The sequence below is a fragment of the Barbus barbus genome (genome assembly GCF_936440315.1).
Source record: "Barbus barbus genome assembly, chromosome: 27".
Classification (NCBI taxonomy): Eukaryota; Metazoa; Chordata; class Actinopteri; order Cypriniformes; family Cyprinidae; genus Barbus; species Barbus barbus.
This window is the reverse complement of record NC_136755.1, coordinates 15,621,815-15,638,613: the sequence shown is the minus strand read 5'-3', so window position 1 is coordinate 15,638,613 and position 16,799 is coordinate 15,621,815. Positions and strand designations below refer to the sequence as shown.

Sequence of the window (16,799 nt, the reverse complement as noted above, 5' to 3'; positions counted from 1 at the left end):
TATTTAGTTATTCATTTGCCATTACCTTTTTGAAGGCTATGAAGCAGTTTTGTTTGCAGAACTTCATAACACTGCCCTCTATCTGCAGAGATGGACACTGACTGTCTGTGCCATAGCAATATCCTCCACAGTTCACACAGCTGTTCATGTTCAGCTTATTGGAGGAGCGGAACTGGTTGAAGCAACTGTTGCTGCACAGCTTATGGATGGAGCCCATTAAGTTCACTTCGTGAGTGTAAGTCTATGAGAAATACAATTGCAACATGCAACATTTTAGATCTTTTGAAGATTTTATTTCTACAGACTATATAGGCAGGCAGAACCATCACAGACAAATAAAGAAAAAAATATATATAATGTCTAGAACAATAGTGTTTTCTACAGAACTATAAAATAAAAATGTAAATGAATCAAAAACATCCAGTCAGTTATGAAACTGAATATTGTTTTCCAAATCTACACTCCATAAAATTAAGTGACTTGAATTAAGAATGTTTTTGTTTGCAGATTAATTTACAACAGCGTACAATACAGAGAAAAAGACAAATAAAAGGACAGGAGGTCAAAACCACATTTTTGAGCACAGTCACAGAGATTTGTGCCATTCCTGGAAACAATTCCTTGTCAGCTGAAGACACAAGTGCACATCGCACGCCTGGCATTTCCAAGGAGTTTGCTGCTTTTTTCCACGCACTGCTTTGCAGTGCACACAGATTCGCCGACCACTAGAGGCAACTTTCCTAGTATCGGTGCTTGGCGGTGCTCCTGGAACGGGCATATGCTCACTGTTGGCCCGCTTCTGTGGGATTTTCAGTGACACGGCACAGAAAGAGATTTGTAAAATGAACTTAAGCAGCTCTGATAAGATTTGTTTCTTGAGCACCAAATCAGATAATCTAACGATATACAAAATAAGACATGGGGTAAAAAAACAGTAAACCTTAATTACTGGATTTCATATAGCCTTTGTTACAACAGGTTGCAAAAATTATTTTGTCCTTTCATTCACATAAAACAAAACATGGATTTAAAGGGGTCCTATTATGCTTTCACTTTTTGAATTTTAGTCAGTGTGCGTTTCAGCATAAAACGACCTACAAAGTTACAAATTCTGTGCGTGCAAAGGTTCTGCACGATCCTCTTGTTCAATATTCTCTTAGGACTGAATTGATATAGCAATATTGATGAACTTGCTGTTCTGGCAAGGGGTGGGGCAATACTGAAACGCTGTCTAAGCTGTTCGCCAATCACAACACACCGGGACAGCTAACCAATCACAACATTTCTTTTTTTCGGAAGGCGGGCCTTCATTACACCCGGAACTAATGAAGCCGTTTGTGCAAGGCTGGGGAGAAAGGTATTGTAATGTAAATTATGTGAAAGATAATACGATTTTCAAACCACCAAGCTTGTTCTAGTACACCCCCAAAACAAAGTCAAGACTTTGTAAAAGAGCATAATAGGACCCCTTTAATTTATGTGAGACAATATATTTTTACATTTTGACGTATTTCACATCAGGAGGGTAAAGACCTATCAATGTGGGATCCAACTGTGAGGAAACCAAAAGAGATTATGTAAGAAGTCTTAAAAGAAAATGTTTTTGTTTGCGTTTATTTACAACAGCGTATAATATGATACAGACAGAAAGACAGATCAAATAAAAGAAAGACAGAAGGTCAAAACCACAATTTTGAGCACACAGTCACAGAGATTTGTGCCATTCCTGGAAACAATTCCTCGTCAGCTGAAGACACAAGTGCACGTCGCACGCCTGGCATTTCCAAGGAGTTTGCTTCTTCTTTCCATGCGCTGCTTTGCAGTGCACACAGATTCGCCGACCACTAGAGGCAATTTTCCTGGTATTGCTGCTCAGCGGAGCTCCTGGAACGGGCACATGGTCACTGCTGGCACGTTTCTGTGGGATTTTCGGCGACACACCACAGAGCTCCGCAATTAGCTGCTCCATAAACTCCTTGTGGGTCATGTTGCCATATAACTCCTTGTGCATTGTGTAAGAGTTGGTGGCAGCAATGTCCAAGAAGTGTAGGAAGATCTTTCTGTACCACTTCAAGGTTTTGTGCTGTGCGGTGTAGTATTGCAACAGCTGATCGGACAGGTCAACGCCCCCCATGTATTGGTTGTATGCAGTAACAGGTGCGGGACAGGGGAACGACTTTAAGCTCCATGTATCTTGCATCTTCACTCTCCTCTGCACAGTGTCTCCTGTGTAGGCAGGATGGATAGTGGAACACACAGACACCTCTCGTGTGTCCATCCACTTCACGAACAAAAGCGGACCATTTCGAATCCATCTAATGGATCCCCTGGGGGAATTTTTAGTCAGTGAATTAGGTGCATTTTGTGGGCTGTACTTTCTGTAGTCTCTGTAAGTCCCACAAGCGCCATACTTCATCTTTAACATGTCTGTTAGGAGCTTTGGACTTGTGTAGAAATTGTCCATGTACACATGGTACCCAGATCCCAAACTTTTTCTGTCCAAGAGAGACATCACAGTATCATACGGCAGTCCATTGCCTGTCGCAGTGTTGTTCTTTCCCGTGTACACAGAAAAGTCTATAGTGTATCCGTTCGAGGAGTCGGCGAGGACAAACAGCTTGAAACCCCACTTGGTTGGCTTGGCTTTCATGTACTGTGTCATTCCTGTGTTGGCTTTGCATGCTACCATTCTTTCATCCACAGCTAAATTTCGTCTAGGATGATAAATGCTTTTGCATGCAAGACGGATCGTGTCCATGAGGGGTTTGACCCTGAAAAGCCGGTCATATTCATTTGTGCCCTTCTTTTTGTCATTCTCCTTGTCCTCAGCTGGGTGACTCATGTGCATATTCCATGAAATGGTGCGGTATCTGTCCCTTGACATGATTGTGGCAGGAAAAGGCACAGAGAAAAGACTGCCTTGCCGCCAGTAGTCTTTGATGGACACCAACTTCACCATGCCCATGTAGAATATGAGTCCGAAGTAGCGGTACATTTCACCGACACTGACATCTGTCCACTTGTATTTGCGACCCCTTGCAAGTGACCTGGCGGCCTGGGCATTTGTATTGTAGCATAGAGTTGAGACAGCATTTTCAGTGAAAAAGAGCTTGAAGAGACTGAGGGGAGTGTACGAGTCAGTTGACCACAGCTGTGGTCCGGGTTCTCGAGTGGGCACAAATCTCAGAGTCTGTGTAACCACGTCAACTTCAGTCTCTGTTTTCCACTTCAGAGCAGGCTGCTTGCTTGTCCTGGGCTTCTTTGCAACAGGCTTCTGGTAAATGTCATTCTCCTCATTTCTGTTTTATGAAAAAACAACAAAAAAACAAAACTGTGAGCATGATGACAACAAGTTCAAAGCTATTTTTTTGTAACCATTACTAATCGCTAAACACATGCACGTTTATAGCACACTACAATCATTTATGCCTGATCAGATATTTGCAAACAAGCTAATTTGATAAGCAAACTAGTGTAAATAAATATCACATTTATATCAATATACACTACCTTTCAAAAATTTGAAGTTTCTTATGCTCACCAAAGCTACATTTATTCAAGCAAATAAGCAGACATTACTCTAGTTGTCAGGGTCACTTTATCCTTCAGAAATCATTCTAATACTTGTGTGGAACTCAAACATTTATGATCAAAGCTGCTAATTTTCATTTTAAATAGTGATAAAATTATGATCAATGAATACAAAGTTTACAAGAACTTTAGAATTTATTTGAAAGAGACATATTTTGCAACATTTCTTCACTACCACTTTTAATCAATTTAATGCATTCTTGATTAATAAAAATATTCTGTAAAAAAAAAAAAAAAATCTAAATCTCACTGATCCCAAACCTTTAAACAGTGTATTATACAGAACAAAAAACATTTAGATGCAACGGCAATGTATTATGACCAGGACACACACATTTTACTCAAAATATAAACTATTAAAATACGTAAATGCTTATTTCAAAATGACATGATAACTAAAAAAGTATGAATGACTTACTCATCAGAAAGGGCGTCCTCTGCTGGATCAAGGCGCTCTTCAAAATGCGACCATTCTTCATCTTCATCCTGCTCCTCTTCTGAAGAAAAGGTGAATTCTTCCTCGCTGTCCAGGACCGTCTCAAGAGTTTCCTCACACGTGCAGTGTGTCATCTTCCAAAAGCGATGAAAAGTGAATGAATCGGATGAAGCTTGAAGCTATTTTTATCACATTGATAGGGGAGCTTTAACCATGCTTATATGCAACCGTATGAATAGCGCGCTCTGCGGGTGGGGATGAGGCACAAAAACGGTACCTAACCAAACATTAATCGTTCGAGCAGATCATTCGCATAAATAAAGCGGGAATACAGCGAATTGGAAGAGTTTCGTTTTCTTTCTGTTCTTATTGATCTCTATGGATTCGCAGCGGTATCTATTGTGTAGGCGCCGTACTCACCGTCGCTTGACTGACAGCGGCAGCTCTCTCCTCACACACGGCAAAGAGAGAGAAAGTGAGTCTTAAACCACGCGGTACTGACGCGCTAAATGTTAATGGTATTCTTACTTTTTTCCCCTATCAGAATGACGAATATCGTTTATTATTTAGGCCGTTCGCATCCTTCGGCAGATGGAGAATAAGAAGCAAGCGGTAATCCCATTGGCTAACGCTCACCTCTCCGCCAATCAGCTCTGGCGAACGCAGACAATGTGATTAATATTCATGAGCCAGACCTCAGAGCGACAGACAATGAGCTACAACACACAACCTACCTGAGGAAAGATGCGAGCAAGTCGTATTTCGCAAGTAAATTTGTTAAACAGATGAAAATTTTACTTTTGCGTGCTTTTACTAGTGGTATTAGTTTTTCTCCCCACCACAGAAACAATGATTGACCAATGTGAAGCACCACCAAGTTCATTTTAATATGAATGCACACTTTTTATATTTGCTTTCAAACATACTTGCCACGTTTTAGTTAATTATTATTCAAACATCTATCAAAAATGCTTGCATTTAGTTTAGTTATGCTTTCACAAGATACCAAAAGAATAGCAATTGAGATTTTTTTTAGATCATTCCCGAGTCACTACAAAGCAGCGCTATTTGGTTTGGATATGCAACAAAACATTCTTCATGATGCACAAGTTATTGAAATATATATATGAAATAGTGGAAGCAGACATTGGCTGCGTTTCTGCATTTCACAAAAGTAATTTTGTTATTTTAAGTGGCCACAAATGAAAGCAGACCTATTATAATTTTGAATGATGTCTTCATTATATCTGCATAACCATAAACACCAAGAGCCCCTTAAGTCAATAAAAAAATAGACTTGTCAAGCACTTACATATTATTGCTCTTTTGTTGGTTTTGATTGCTATTGTCCTCAATTTGCTATTTGTCGCTTTGGATAAAAGCGTCTGCCAACCGACTAAATGTAAAAAGTTTAGTTAAATACACTAAACGGTTCTTGCTTAATTTCAAGTCAAACGTAACTGAAATTAAAGACCTATGGTTCAATGAGTCAGTCAGCTGTTACCTGATGTGTAACCGCTCTAACAGATTCAATGAGCGAAAAAACTATTCTTGACTGGATCAAACTAATCAAACTGTTTTTGTGCAATTTATTATGGGAACTCAAAATACTTAAGTTATGTATTTTTGAGTACATCCAGAAAAGACAATGTAAAATGAAGATGTGTTGTCTTGACATTATTTCACAGTACCCAGATCACCTAAATTTAAGGCTTGTTCACACCAACATGTTTGACACTAATATTATTCAGTGCATCCACTTGTGACAGAAGGAAGTAAAATGTCTCCAAGTACCTAATGTAATCTTGGTTCCCTAAGAGGAGGGAACGAGAAATGGTATACATATGTATATAAAACTTAAAATATGTAGATATAAGTAGATAAAAGCACTATGAGCAGTGAAAGTGCTGCTGTTGTCTTGGTATGCACATGCACAAGTATATGAAAGTATTACAAGGGCATGTAAATATTTGTATCACTTTGAACAAAGTAACACCTGGGGGCTGTTTCATAAAACAAGTTTAACAAACAAGCCAGGCTTATTTTAGTTAGTCTGACTTATTTTGAACCAAATCAATAAGACAGACTAACTGAAATAAACCTGGCTTATTTGGTAAACTTGTTTAATGAAACAGGCCCCTCTTCATCTAAATTAAAATGTTTACATTTGTCTTGTTGTGAACAGGCCTTTAGGGGCAAAACATGATTTATTTTACGGGCCACATTTTCAGTAGCAGCGATCCAGTGCAGGACACACCTGCACAAATAGATATGGCCACTTACCATTCCTGTTTTCTGACACACACTGCACTTGAAGCTTAAAGCGCTGAGGCATTTCTGACTGCAGAACTCCTTCACAGTCCCTGACATGTCTACCGGGGCATTGATCACATCCTTCGGGTCAAAAATATCTCTGCAGGGAAAGAGGCATTTGTATCTATAAAGGGTATGTTAAACACCATTGCTGTACTTCAATTTGTGTTATGTTTTATTCTTTGTATTTTTAAAATAACGGAGTATGTTATTATAATGTGGTTAGGTTTTGGGGTGGTAAGTTAAAATGTCCATATTAAAAAACAAGTTATTTAAATGCAATATAATTTAATGCACCTGGATTGATCATTTTAAAAGTTACATTTTAGAAAAAAAAAATGAAAACAAGACTTGTAGGCATACTTGTGGCAGTGGTGACATTGTTTCTTCTGAGGTATCTTGACCACCACATTAGAGGTAGTGCAGAGACACTGAGGTGAACAGTAGAGTTTAGGACAGCCTTTGCGCTGGAAAGCCGTCTGTCCCTTTAAGAGGACTTTGTTACATCCTGTGCAGACCACACCAATTGGGTTGACAGGGGCCAGAGAATGAAGAGATAGTGTAGGAACTGGTGCCACCTTTGCTGGAGCGGCTGCTGGAACTGCAGTCACAAAGAAAAATTTGGAAGAATTATAACAAGAAAATTAATAAATTATTTGAACTTTTGATCACCACGTCTATTCACTCCTATAATAAATGATAGAAGAACAACATAATATATTTTTAGGGCTCGTACCAATGGATGTGGTATTTCCTCCTACAGAGAAAACTGCGCTGATCTTGATCGAATCAGGTGTCTGTTTGAACTCCTGAAAATATGAACACAATGAAAAAAAAATACAAGTTTCCATGAAACATTTTATACCTTACTTAACTGCAAAAAGCCAAACCATATGACAGGCAATGAAAAAATGAGCTGAATTTACATTACTTCAGGTTAAATCAGCGGTACTGTTATTTAATTCATCTAATTAACTATTTTGCATTTTAAATCCCATTTTGGGTTCATTTTCCAGTTCAGTGGTAGAGGAAAGAATTTTTTTAAATTAAACAGATCAAAAGATTAAACTGACAATAAAGGCATAACAAAACATTATTTTTCAAATATAAATCTGCTCTTTTGAACATCATATTCAAAGAATCCTGTAAAAAAAAAAGTTTAATGGTTTCCACAAAAAAAAAAAAAGTGTTTTCAACACTAAGAAATGTCACATGAGCAGCGAATCAGCATATTAGAATGATTTTTGAAGGATCATGTGACATTGAAGACTGGAGTAATGGTTCCTGAAAATTCAGCTTTGCCAACACAGGAATAATTACATTTTAAAATAAAAAAATATATATTTGTTAACTATATTTTTGATCCAATAAATGCAGCCCTAGTGAGCATAAGAGACATCTGTCAAAAACAAACAATGTGTGTATTGAACTCTTGTTAATTTAACTTCAACGAAATTGTCACAATTATTCATATTACAATCAGTTGTCAGACAAAATTATGACAACCCTACATATATATTGTAACATTTTATAGTTTTAAAGAACATAGTCTAGTTTGGTAAACCATCTATCCAAGCATTCTGATGTTGGACATTGTAAAACATATCCATACTCCTGTGCTGATTTTTTAGAGAACTGATATGATTACAAACACATACATTTAAAGACTGAACACACAAAGTATTAAAAAAATTCAATCCTCAAATGCATTGGTACCTTAACTTTATTTAAAAAAATAACTAAAAGGCAGAAATCAGTGGTGAAACTCACAGCTGCTGTGTCAGGCTCATCTTTAATGTTTCCCTCTGGGCGCAGTGACACCGACGCTTTCTCATATTCTTCGTCCATTGGCTCATCCTTCACCTTCACTGGTAGGGCAGCAGAGAGCTGGGCCACTTGAGGTTTCATCTCAGTTTTTAATACAGACTGTGTTTGCTGGATTTAGATGGAGAGGATTTTAGTTTTAGGAGTTTACTTCCTCCATGGATGAACTTCAAATGGTAAACATAAAACAGTGATAATACTTACCACAACAGATGGGTCCGTTTTCTCTCTTTTTATGGGTTTAGGGAAAGATTTTCCTGTTAAATGTAAAAATGATGTAGAAAAACAGTCTACATTAAATGAATAAATGTATAAAAAATATGAATGATAAAGCAACATTATGCTGCATCTAAAACATGCATTTCATTTTCAATATATTAAAACATAAAACGCATATTTAGGAATTCAACCATTTTCCATGGCTGTGGAATTAACACTTATCAATACACAGAATCATAAATCAATATCAGTAACTACCAAAATGTATTTGCAAGTCATATCAATGGGACACATCTTGTGACAGGCAAAAAGTTCACACCAACCTGCATCATCTGATCCATCTACCTCCATCCTCCCATCGCGATCCTCAGCCTGGTCCACATCTATTGTCATTTCATTGGTAAAGTCTTCGACTTTAGCGATCACAAGCTCTTCTGAACACTGTGCTGCATCTTCTGTGATGTTCCTCACTTCATTCGTCTTTTCTTCTACAGCGTTCTTCTGCTCAGAGTGTTCCTGTGCTAAATTTTCTTCTTCATTCTGGTCAGCTACGCTGCTCTTATCTGGTCTGTTTTCTTGGTCCACATCCTGCTGTTGTCTTAAATCCGGATCTTCCTCCATCTCCTCTGGAAGCTTCTCTTCTTCCTCCTGCTCCACCTGTTGGCTTTCCATAAGGCTGTTTTGAAGGTTTGGTTCATTTACACCAGCCTCGGTGGCATCCAGCAGACATGACTCCACTGCATCTGGCTTCACTTCTGAACCAGCTACAACCCCTGGAAGTTGTTCTGTTGAATCCTCACTAGCCATAGGGACACTGGTGACAGACGTAGAGCCCAGCGGTGAAACTGTCTCTGTAGACTGTGAGGGGCCAGACTTCACTCCTGAAACTGAGAAATGAAGACATTTGTTCATAGAGCCGAGTTCAACAATAAGAATGCCAAACTTGCTTAACCCTGTAAGGTCCACTGTTGTAATATTACAACATCAGTTTTAGCTTGACTAAAAAAAAGCTGCTCATGTTTTTTTTTTCTCCAAGACCACATTTACAAAACGAATAGGTCCTATTGTTTAGCCTTGCAATGCTATTGGATGCTAGATATTAAAAATAGGCCTGTTTACCTGGCCATGAACTCACACGTCCTGCGAACCACCCATGAAGCACATCTTGTTTTACTGGACTGGAGAAATCTAAAATACTTAAAATATCTAAAATGCCTAAAATATTTTTTTCTGTGATTAGTAATGTCTAGATTATGAAGATTTTAAGCTATGTCAGTGTTGTAATTTTACAACATTGGGTTAAAGGGGTAGCCTGTGCACCAAGCACATTAAAGGGATGATTTGTGCTTCTCACTTGTTGCATGTTTTTTTTAAATAGAAACACTGTTTTTGATCATTCACAAGTTTTAAATGTCTTTTTACCATTGATACCATTTTTAGATTCAATCAAGATTTTGATTATTAAATAAGTTCAAGTTGAAGAATAAATTATTTCTTTGAGAATTTCAAAGTATTTGTGTAGCAATATTTTAGACTATCTGCATCTTATTTATAAAATGCCCTGTTGTTTTTTCTAGGTTTTGCATGTTTTTCCAAATAGCTACTTGCTCCATGAGGAGGTGATAATGTTCTGGAATGTGCGGGTATCAGTGCTATTAGCATGATAACTAAATGACACAATAAGCTATCGGACAGTTCTGTGTGAATCTGTGAATGGGTGGATTCTTTAAAACGAGTGTGATTGGGATTCATTGTGTTTTTTTTTGTTTTCTATTTTAGAATGTCACCAGCCAAGAGAGACTGTCTCATATATGTATGATACCAATGATACTGTCCAAAATGGGAACAGAGACTTTGAGATGGACTCTGATACAAGTTTTCAAGTCATGATGAATGTTTTAAAGCTTTCTTTCAGTTTATCAGGTTTTGCAAATGTAATCGGAACTTTTTTTTTTTTTATAATAAATGTTTTTTTCTTCCATGAAATATGACTAATTTTATCATTGTGCTTATTAGTGTGTATACACATATAGACTATTGTTATGGGGTTACAGAAGCATTACAGCCTGCAAATGAACATTTAGGTGTTCTCTACATTTGTTCATACAGTGAGTAAAATCATTGAAATTCTGCTACCCAAGAGCCCAAAATGTAAAAGACCATTTATTTCTATATTAGAGATCTCCTACAACAACATTTAAAAGGTGAAATCATTTTTCATTTTTTTCTATATTTGGGTCTAACATGGTTAAGTGCAATGCATTTCGATTTTTGAGAAATTCTGCACGTTCAAATATTAAATTACTTCCTTGAAGCAGAGGCTAGACTGGGTAGAAACTTAAACTACGTTTTACGCCATTGTTTATTCAAGGAAAATAATATACAACTAAGAATATATTATTTTTCATGAAAAAAAGTTAATTATTTGTCGTTTTAAAAGGAAAACTAAATTTAGTTTACACAAATGTTACAAATAACTATTAATCTTACTTGCGGCAGGAAAAAGTTAAATTCTAATAAAAATCCATTAATATCTTCCACAGTATTCGGAATGAAAACATCCTCATTTTATATAATTGCGATAGAGTTATTTTTCAAATACTACCCTCCTATTTCAAACCATAACAACCTCTACAATGGACTTTAGTCTAACTTACTGTCTGCAGCAAACGCTCTTGTACTTTTGCAACTGCTGCACAAGGCATGAAGTCACAGAACTGCAAACATGCATGTTTGGCTAATATCGTCACATACATACCACACCAAACAATACTCCCAAATTGTATTGTTGTATTTTATGAACGTGTTCTGTTGACGTTAGCTCGATATTCGATAGAAATGGAAAATACAACAACAACAACAAAAGACTCCAACATAAGGTTTTAAAATATGAATGCAAAGTAAGCTGTAGCCAGACCGAGCGCATAAAGGTGAACCACGCTGCGGGGCATGCATATTTTGCAGCGAATCTCTGCAGAGATGATAAACAACACGCGGGCCAACATTTTCAACAGTTCAAACACTCACCTTAAAACGCCTGACGTATTCTTTCAACAATCCCTCTCGATAAACAACCACTGCCAGATGCACGGTTGATTACTTCTGCATTAAAATACCAAAATACTGCAAAAGTTGCTGAAACCGAAAACTAGCTGAATGGATTAGCTTGCTCTTCCCCCTCTGCGTGCTGCAGTGCATTATGGGTGAGGCGCACAACATGGGTTACCCGCTATCGATTCATTTCCGCGAATCGGTTCCTTCGAGCAGTTCGTTTAAATGACTCAGTTACATTTTAAGCATAACTGAGTTAAGCACTACACGATTTCCGCCCCAATTTTACAGTCTGAACAAGTTGACGCTAGCTGAGGAAAGTCAGAGCCAGTCTGCAGATTACAGCTGACAGATTCCACAGAAAATCGCGTAGTGTATAATGGTCACAGACTCCGATTTTTTAGCTTCAGACTTTGATTCTATCCAGTCGGAGGATATCAAACATGTTTGATATTTTCAGCCGATTTTAAAACATGTTTTCATTTGTCATGCGTCTCCTAGCAACAGGGTACATGTTTCTGCTCGAGTTTGTTGTGATCAGAGCAACTTTAAAGTCTGTTAGTGTATGATCTTCAGTCGCGTAGTGTATGATGCCCAGTTTTCCTTTGTCACTATTTACAAAGTCGGTAAGTGTATGATGCCTAATGTTTTAAAAATCTGTTCAGATTTAAGTCGTGTAGTGTATTCCAGCCTTACTTACTCTACTGATTTTTCACATTTTTTGTATTGAATCGGTTAGCGTGGTTGATTAAACATGCCTGAGTAAATAAATGATCGTTACCCCGGTGAAAAAAAGAAAAGAAAAAGAAAATAAAAAAATCCCCAGCTAAAACCAGACCAGCTTAGGCTGGTGTTAGCTGTTTGATTTTTTCCAGCAGTTATCATCACTGTAAGAAAATTAACCAAGGTTTTATTATAGTAAAATTGTAGTAACCATGTTTTTTTTTTTTTTTGCGTATTGACTACCATTTGTATAACCATAGTTTTACTACAAATACCATGGTTAAACTATGGTTAGTGTTGCAAAACCATGGTTAATTTGTGGTTACCATGGTTTAACTATAGTAACCTTGGTTTTTTGGTTTTATTTGTAGTAAATAATGATATGACGCAGCGCCTGAAAGTAGTCCCCAGCTATATAATAGGCTACTGAGCTGGGGACTACTTTCAGGCGCTGTGTAATATCATTGCGCCTGCTGCACCCATGGTATGGCAGCAAAGTTCCTTGATTATTATGCTGGAATGAGAGTACAGTTCGTAGACATATCAGCCTAGAAAATTGCCCAAAATTTTTTTTTTCGTCGGTCTTAGTGCACCATGTAACTGCAGAAGAGTCAATCTTTAAATAGGAAAATTATCAAAACTCTTTGGTCATTTTTGAGCGAGATGCTAATTGTCTAATCTGATTCAATGATCTATGCTAAACTAAGGGTGCTTTCACATCTGTAGTTCGGTTCATTTGGTCCGGACCAAAGGCAAAAAATTATACATTGTAGCTATTTTTTGCCGTTTTTGTTCCTTTTCACACCACACTGTTTGCTCTGGTCCGAACCAGCTGAAACGAACCAAAATGCAGTCACCTGACAACATCTGCTTCACTTGTTGGCTAGATGTGTCTTTGAACGCATTCCCTAAACTGCTTTTTGATTGGTCAGAAAGAACGTGCGGGAAAATTCCAACGGTGCTCCCGGAAGTAAACAAAGACAGCAAACAGCGCACTGTTATTTTGAGGCTCCGCAGCTCCTCATAACCCCAAGTTTGTCCGCGACCTGCCATGCTAAACTGCAAACTGTCAACAAACAGTTCCTCATCCTATAATGCACAGCGCAGCTGACTACGGCTGCTGGTTTAGTTCAAAAATGCGCAGTTCTTTTTGCGGTTGGGTCTGTTTAAGGTCGGATCGCTTTCTCACCACAAAGAACCTCTCCAGGGTTCGTTTGAAAGCGTACCGAGACCACCTTGTTTGGTCCACTTTTGGTGCGCACCCGAGTGCGATTGCTGCTTTCTATCTAGGTGAAAGAGTCTCTGTGTGCTGAGAATTAACTGACTTCTGTGACGCGAGGCGGCTAGCAGACGGTCGGTTTAGCCAGTCTGTCTGCTTCCTGACCTGGGCCCCAGTTAGTCAAGTACGAACTCTCAGACTATGTGCCATATTTCTAGAGAGAAGAGCGGCACCACTCCAAGAGGGATGAAGACCATTCATGAATAATCTTACTGAATTTACGTTTAGCATTAGCCAGCACTTTTAATTTTGCCAAGATGTCAGGCACTCTGGCTCCCGGCAAACAATGAACTATGGTGTCTGGTGTCTCTATTTTCACGTTCCGTACAATAGAATCGGCAATAACTAGAGCACTTTCATCAGGTTTCTCAGTGGATGCGTCACTGAGTGGGGAGAACCTGTTTGATGTTTTGATCGGAAACGGAAGAGTGTTGTTTTGATCCGTGAGTAGGACGCCTCACAGTCACCCAGTTACCCTGCTGCACGGGCTCTACCGGAACCGAACAATGTACAGGACTCCCTGAGCACTGAAGCAGCTAAAGTGGCATTTAGATGCATTTACATAATGCACAGTTTAATGAAGCTGAAATGTAGCATGACTGCATTTACACTGCAGAATTATAACGGCATAAATAAGGTTATGACCTTGGTGTTTTAAATCATTCTTTTTTTAAATATACTATATGAAATGTTGGGAAAATGCTAAAATAAGCTACTTTTACATTTTTCTTTTAAAGTAAACCTTCATTAGGTGGTAGCAAGTGATGGTCTTAATGGATGAGTCACTGACTACGTTTACATGGATATCAGTAATCTAATTATTTACCTTATTCTGAATAAGACAATATTATGATTAAAGTGTTTACATGAGTTGCTTTTAGAATAATCATTTCATGTTCCCGTTTTACATGTTAGAGTACATAGATCGATTAATGGCATGCGTCATTACATCATCACATGACGCAATCCGATGCCCCCTCCAGAATTTCACTTATAAACATAGTTCGTCTTCGTGATGATGCCATATACAGTTTTGGGTAGGGATGGGTATCGTTTACATTTTATTGATACCGATACTGCTTATCGATACCGGTACTTATCAATACTGTTAACGATACTATTTGGTGCAAAAAGATATGATGTGAAAAGTTGTTGAAAATTTCAAGTAATTTTATTACTGAGCGGACCACTGGGGTTACGCCAAGCTTCCCCCCGTTGAAGAGGCTAGAGGCTGAAGTCCAAGGCGACCCTCCCCTCGAAGCCCTGCCGGACGACAGCGCACATCACGGAGAAGGCCTTTATATCGGCAGGACAGGCAACTTCAGCTCGCCACACTATGGCCGAGCTCCAGGTGTTTCAAGCAAAGCTGCTTAAGTCATTGGATGAGAGTGGGCAGGACCCAGAAACGTTTAAAGAGCTCCGGAGTGCCACCGACCTCGCTCTTCGAGCCACGAAGAAAACCGCCCAATCCATTGGCCGCAGTATGGGAAGTTTGGTGGTGCTTAACCGCCATTTGTGGCTCAACTGACTGAAATGAGAGACTCTGAAAAGACGGCTCTACTGGATGCCCCAATCCACACAAATGGATTATTCGGTGAGGCTGTGGGCACTTTTTCCGAGCGCTTTCTCGAAGCCCAGAAGCAGTCGAGGGCTATGAGTCACTTCATGCCCAAGCGAAGCACCGGCCCTAGAATTCCCCCTGCTCGCTCAAGATCGTCTTCACTTCAGCGCGCCAGGCAACACCCAGCTGGACAACCTTCTGCTTCCACACCGGCCCCGAGCAAGGACATCGGACCAGCGTCAAAGCAGACAGCAGCCTGGCAGTCTCGCTACAAGTACCCGAAGCGGCAGCCTGGCAGTCTCGCTACAAGTACCCGGGTACTCCACGCCCTTCAACTGTGTCAGCGCCGCCACCTCAGCCGCATCCCTGAACGTCCCAGCCGGAGGAGGACAGCACTTGGCAGCTTGGATGGAGAGCCGGTGCAGAAGTTCGCCCGCCTTTGTCACGCTCATGTTTTTTCTGCTATTCCCTCGCTTGTTCAGACCGTGAAAGTGTGTTCAATGTGTTTGCCTTTAATAAATGCAAAAACAAACTAAACTCCTCAATATCAGAGCAAATTTTTTCCTCTGCACTTAACACATTCACACGAAATGAACAGTTCCCCGCCTCAGAGCAGCAAACTACAATATGTGGCACAAGCACTGATGCATGCACGCAGTTCCCTGCTGCAGAGCGGCGAGCAACTGTACATGCAGCACGCTCCCACATATACGCACAGTCCCCAGCCGCAGAGCGGCGAACGGCTGTACATCGAGCTCACTCACTCACACTCACACAGCACTCAAGGCAGCGAGCTGGCTCATTTCACACGGGTAAACGATCTGACATACTTGTGCAACATAAATGGCCCCTCATCACAGAGAGATGCGTCAGAACGCTCAGAAAAACCCCTGCCACAAAATGGCGGACTGTCCCGCATTCAGCGCAGAATTATTCAACCTCTGTAGAACTATGTGCCTGCCTGGCGAATGATTCTGGGCATTTCAGAATGGGTACTGAGGACTGTGACAAGCGGTTACACTATGCAGTTTTATCGCAGACCACACCGCTTCAGCGGTGTGCTGATGTCTACGGTTCCGCCTCAAGATGCTCCGATTCTGTGCGCGGAAATACAGGCTCTATTGGAAAAGCGTGCGATGGAGGTGGTTCCCCCAGAAGACCGGGAGAGGGGGTTGTAAAGCCGCTATTTTCTAGTTCCGAAAAAGGACGGCGGCCTTCGACCTATTTTGGATTTAAGACCACTATACCGTGCTCTGTCACAACGCTCATTCAAAATGATTAAGGTGAAGCCCCGGGACTTGTTCATTTCGGTAGACCTGAGAGACGCCTACTTTCACATTCAGAAAGCCCCTCACCACAGGCGCTTCCTGAGATTCGCCTTCGAAGGCGTGGCCTATCAGTTCATGGTTCTGCATATATACGTACGTTTACAAAATGCATGAATTCTGCTCTGTCCCATCTCAAATCAAGCGGAATGTGCATTCTGAACTATCTAGACGACATTCCGAGGATGTGCTAAACATTCAAAAATCAAAGCTCCTTCAGCACTTGCAGTCCCTGGGGCTTTCTGTCAATGTGCAGAAGAGCAGGCTGCAACCCAATCAAACCATTTCATTCTTAGGAATAGAGATGCATTCGCTGTCAATGTGAGCCCGCCTCTCTCGGTAGCGCTCTCATGCTATAATCAATTCTCTCGCTGTGTTCAAACTGGGGAGATCACCACCCCTAAAGTGTTTCCAAAAGACACTGGGGTTGATGGCAGCCACGTAAACAGTTTGCCATTTGGGGCTGTTGCACATGTG

General features: G+C 39.9%; 1 protein-coding gene across 2 annotated transcripts in view; it reads right to left on the bottom strand.

Annotated features, from left to right (window-relative positions):
- LOC306847059 (zinc finger MYM-type protein 4-like) overlaps nucleotides 1-11,728 on the bottom strand; it is a 28,039-nt gene extending 16,311 nt beyond the window's left edge. Inside the window, exons 1-8 of one of the 2 annotated variants that reach the window (XM_079380803.1) lie at nucleotides 11,411-11,728; nucleotides 8,707-9,270; nucleotides 8,369-8,421; nucleotides 8,111-8,275; nucleotides 7,077-7,149; nucleotides 6,704-6,941; nucleotides 6,311-6,440; nucleotides 26-241 (exon numbers count right to left, since the gene is read on the bottom strand). In XM_079380803.1, coding sequence (XP_079236929.1) covers nucleotides 26-241; nucleotides 6,311-6,440; nucleotides 6,704-6,941; nucleotides 7,077-7,149; nucleotides 8,111-8,275; nucleotides 8,369-8,421; nucleotides 8,707-9,190 — 1,359 coding nt within the window. In that variant the 5' untranslated portion in view covers nucleotides 9,191-9,270; nucleotides 11,411-11,728. The remainder of the gene's footprint in view (nucleotides 1-25; nucleotides 242-6,310; nucleotides 6,441-6,703; nucleotides 6,942-7,076; nucleotides 7,150-8,110; nucleotides 8,276-8,368; nucleotides 8,422-8,706; nucleotides 9,271-11,410) is intronic. The other variant, XM_079380804.1, reaches the window with a different exon arrangement.
- Between the last annotated feature and the right edge of the window lie 5,071 nt (nucleotides 11,729-16,799).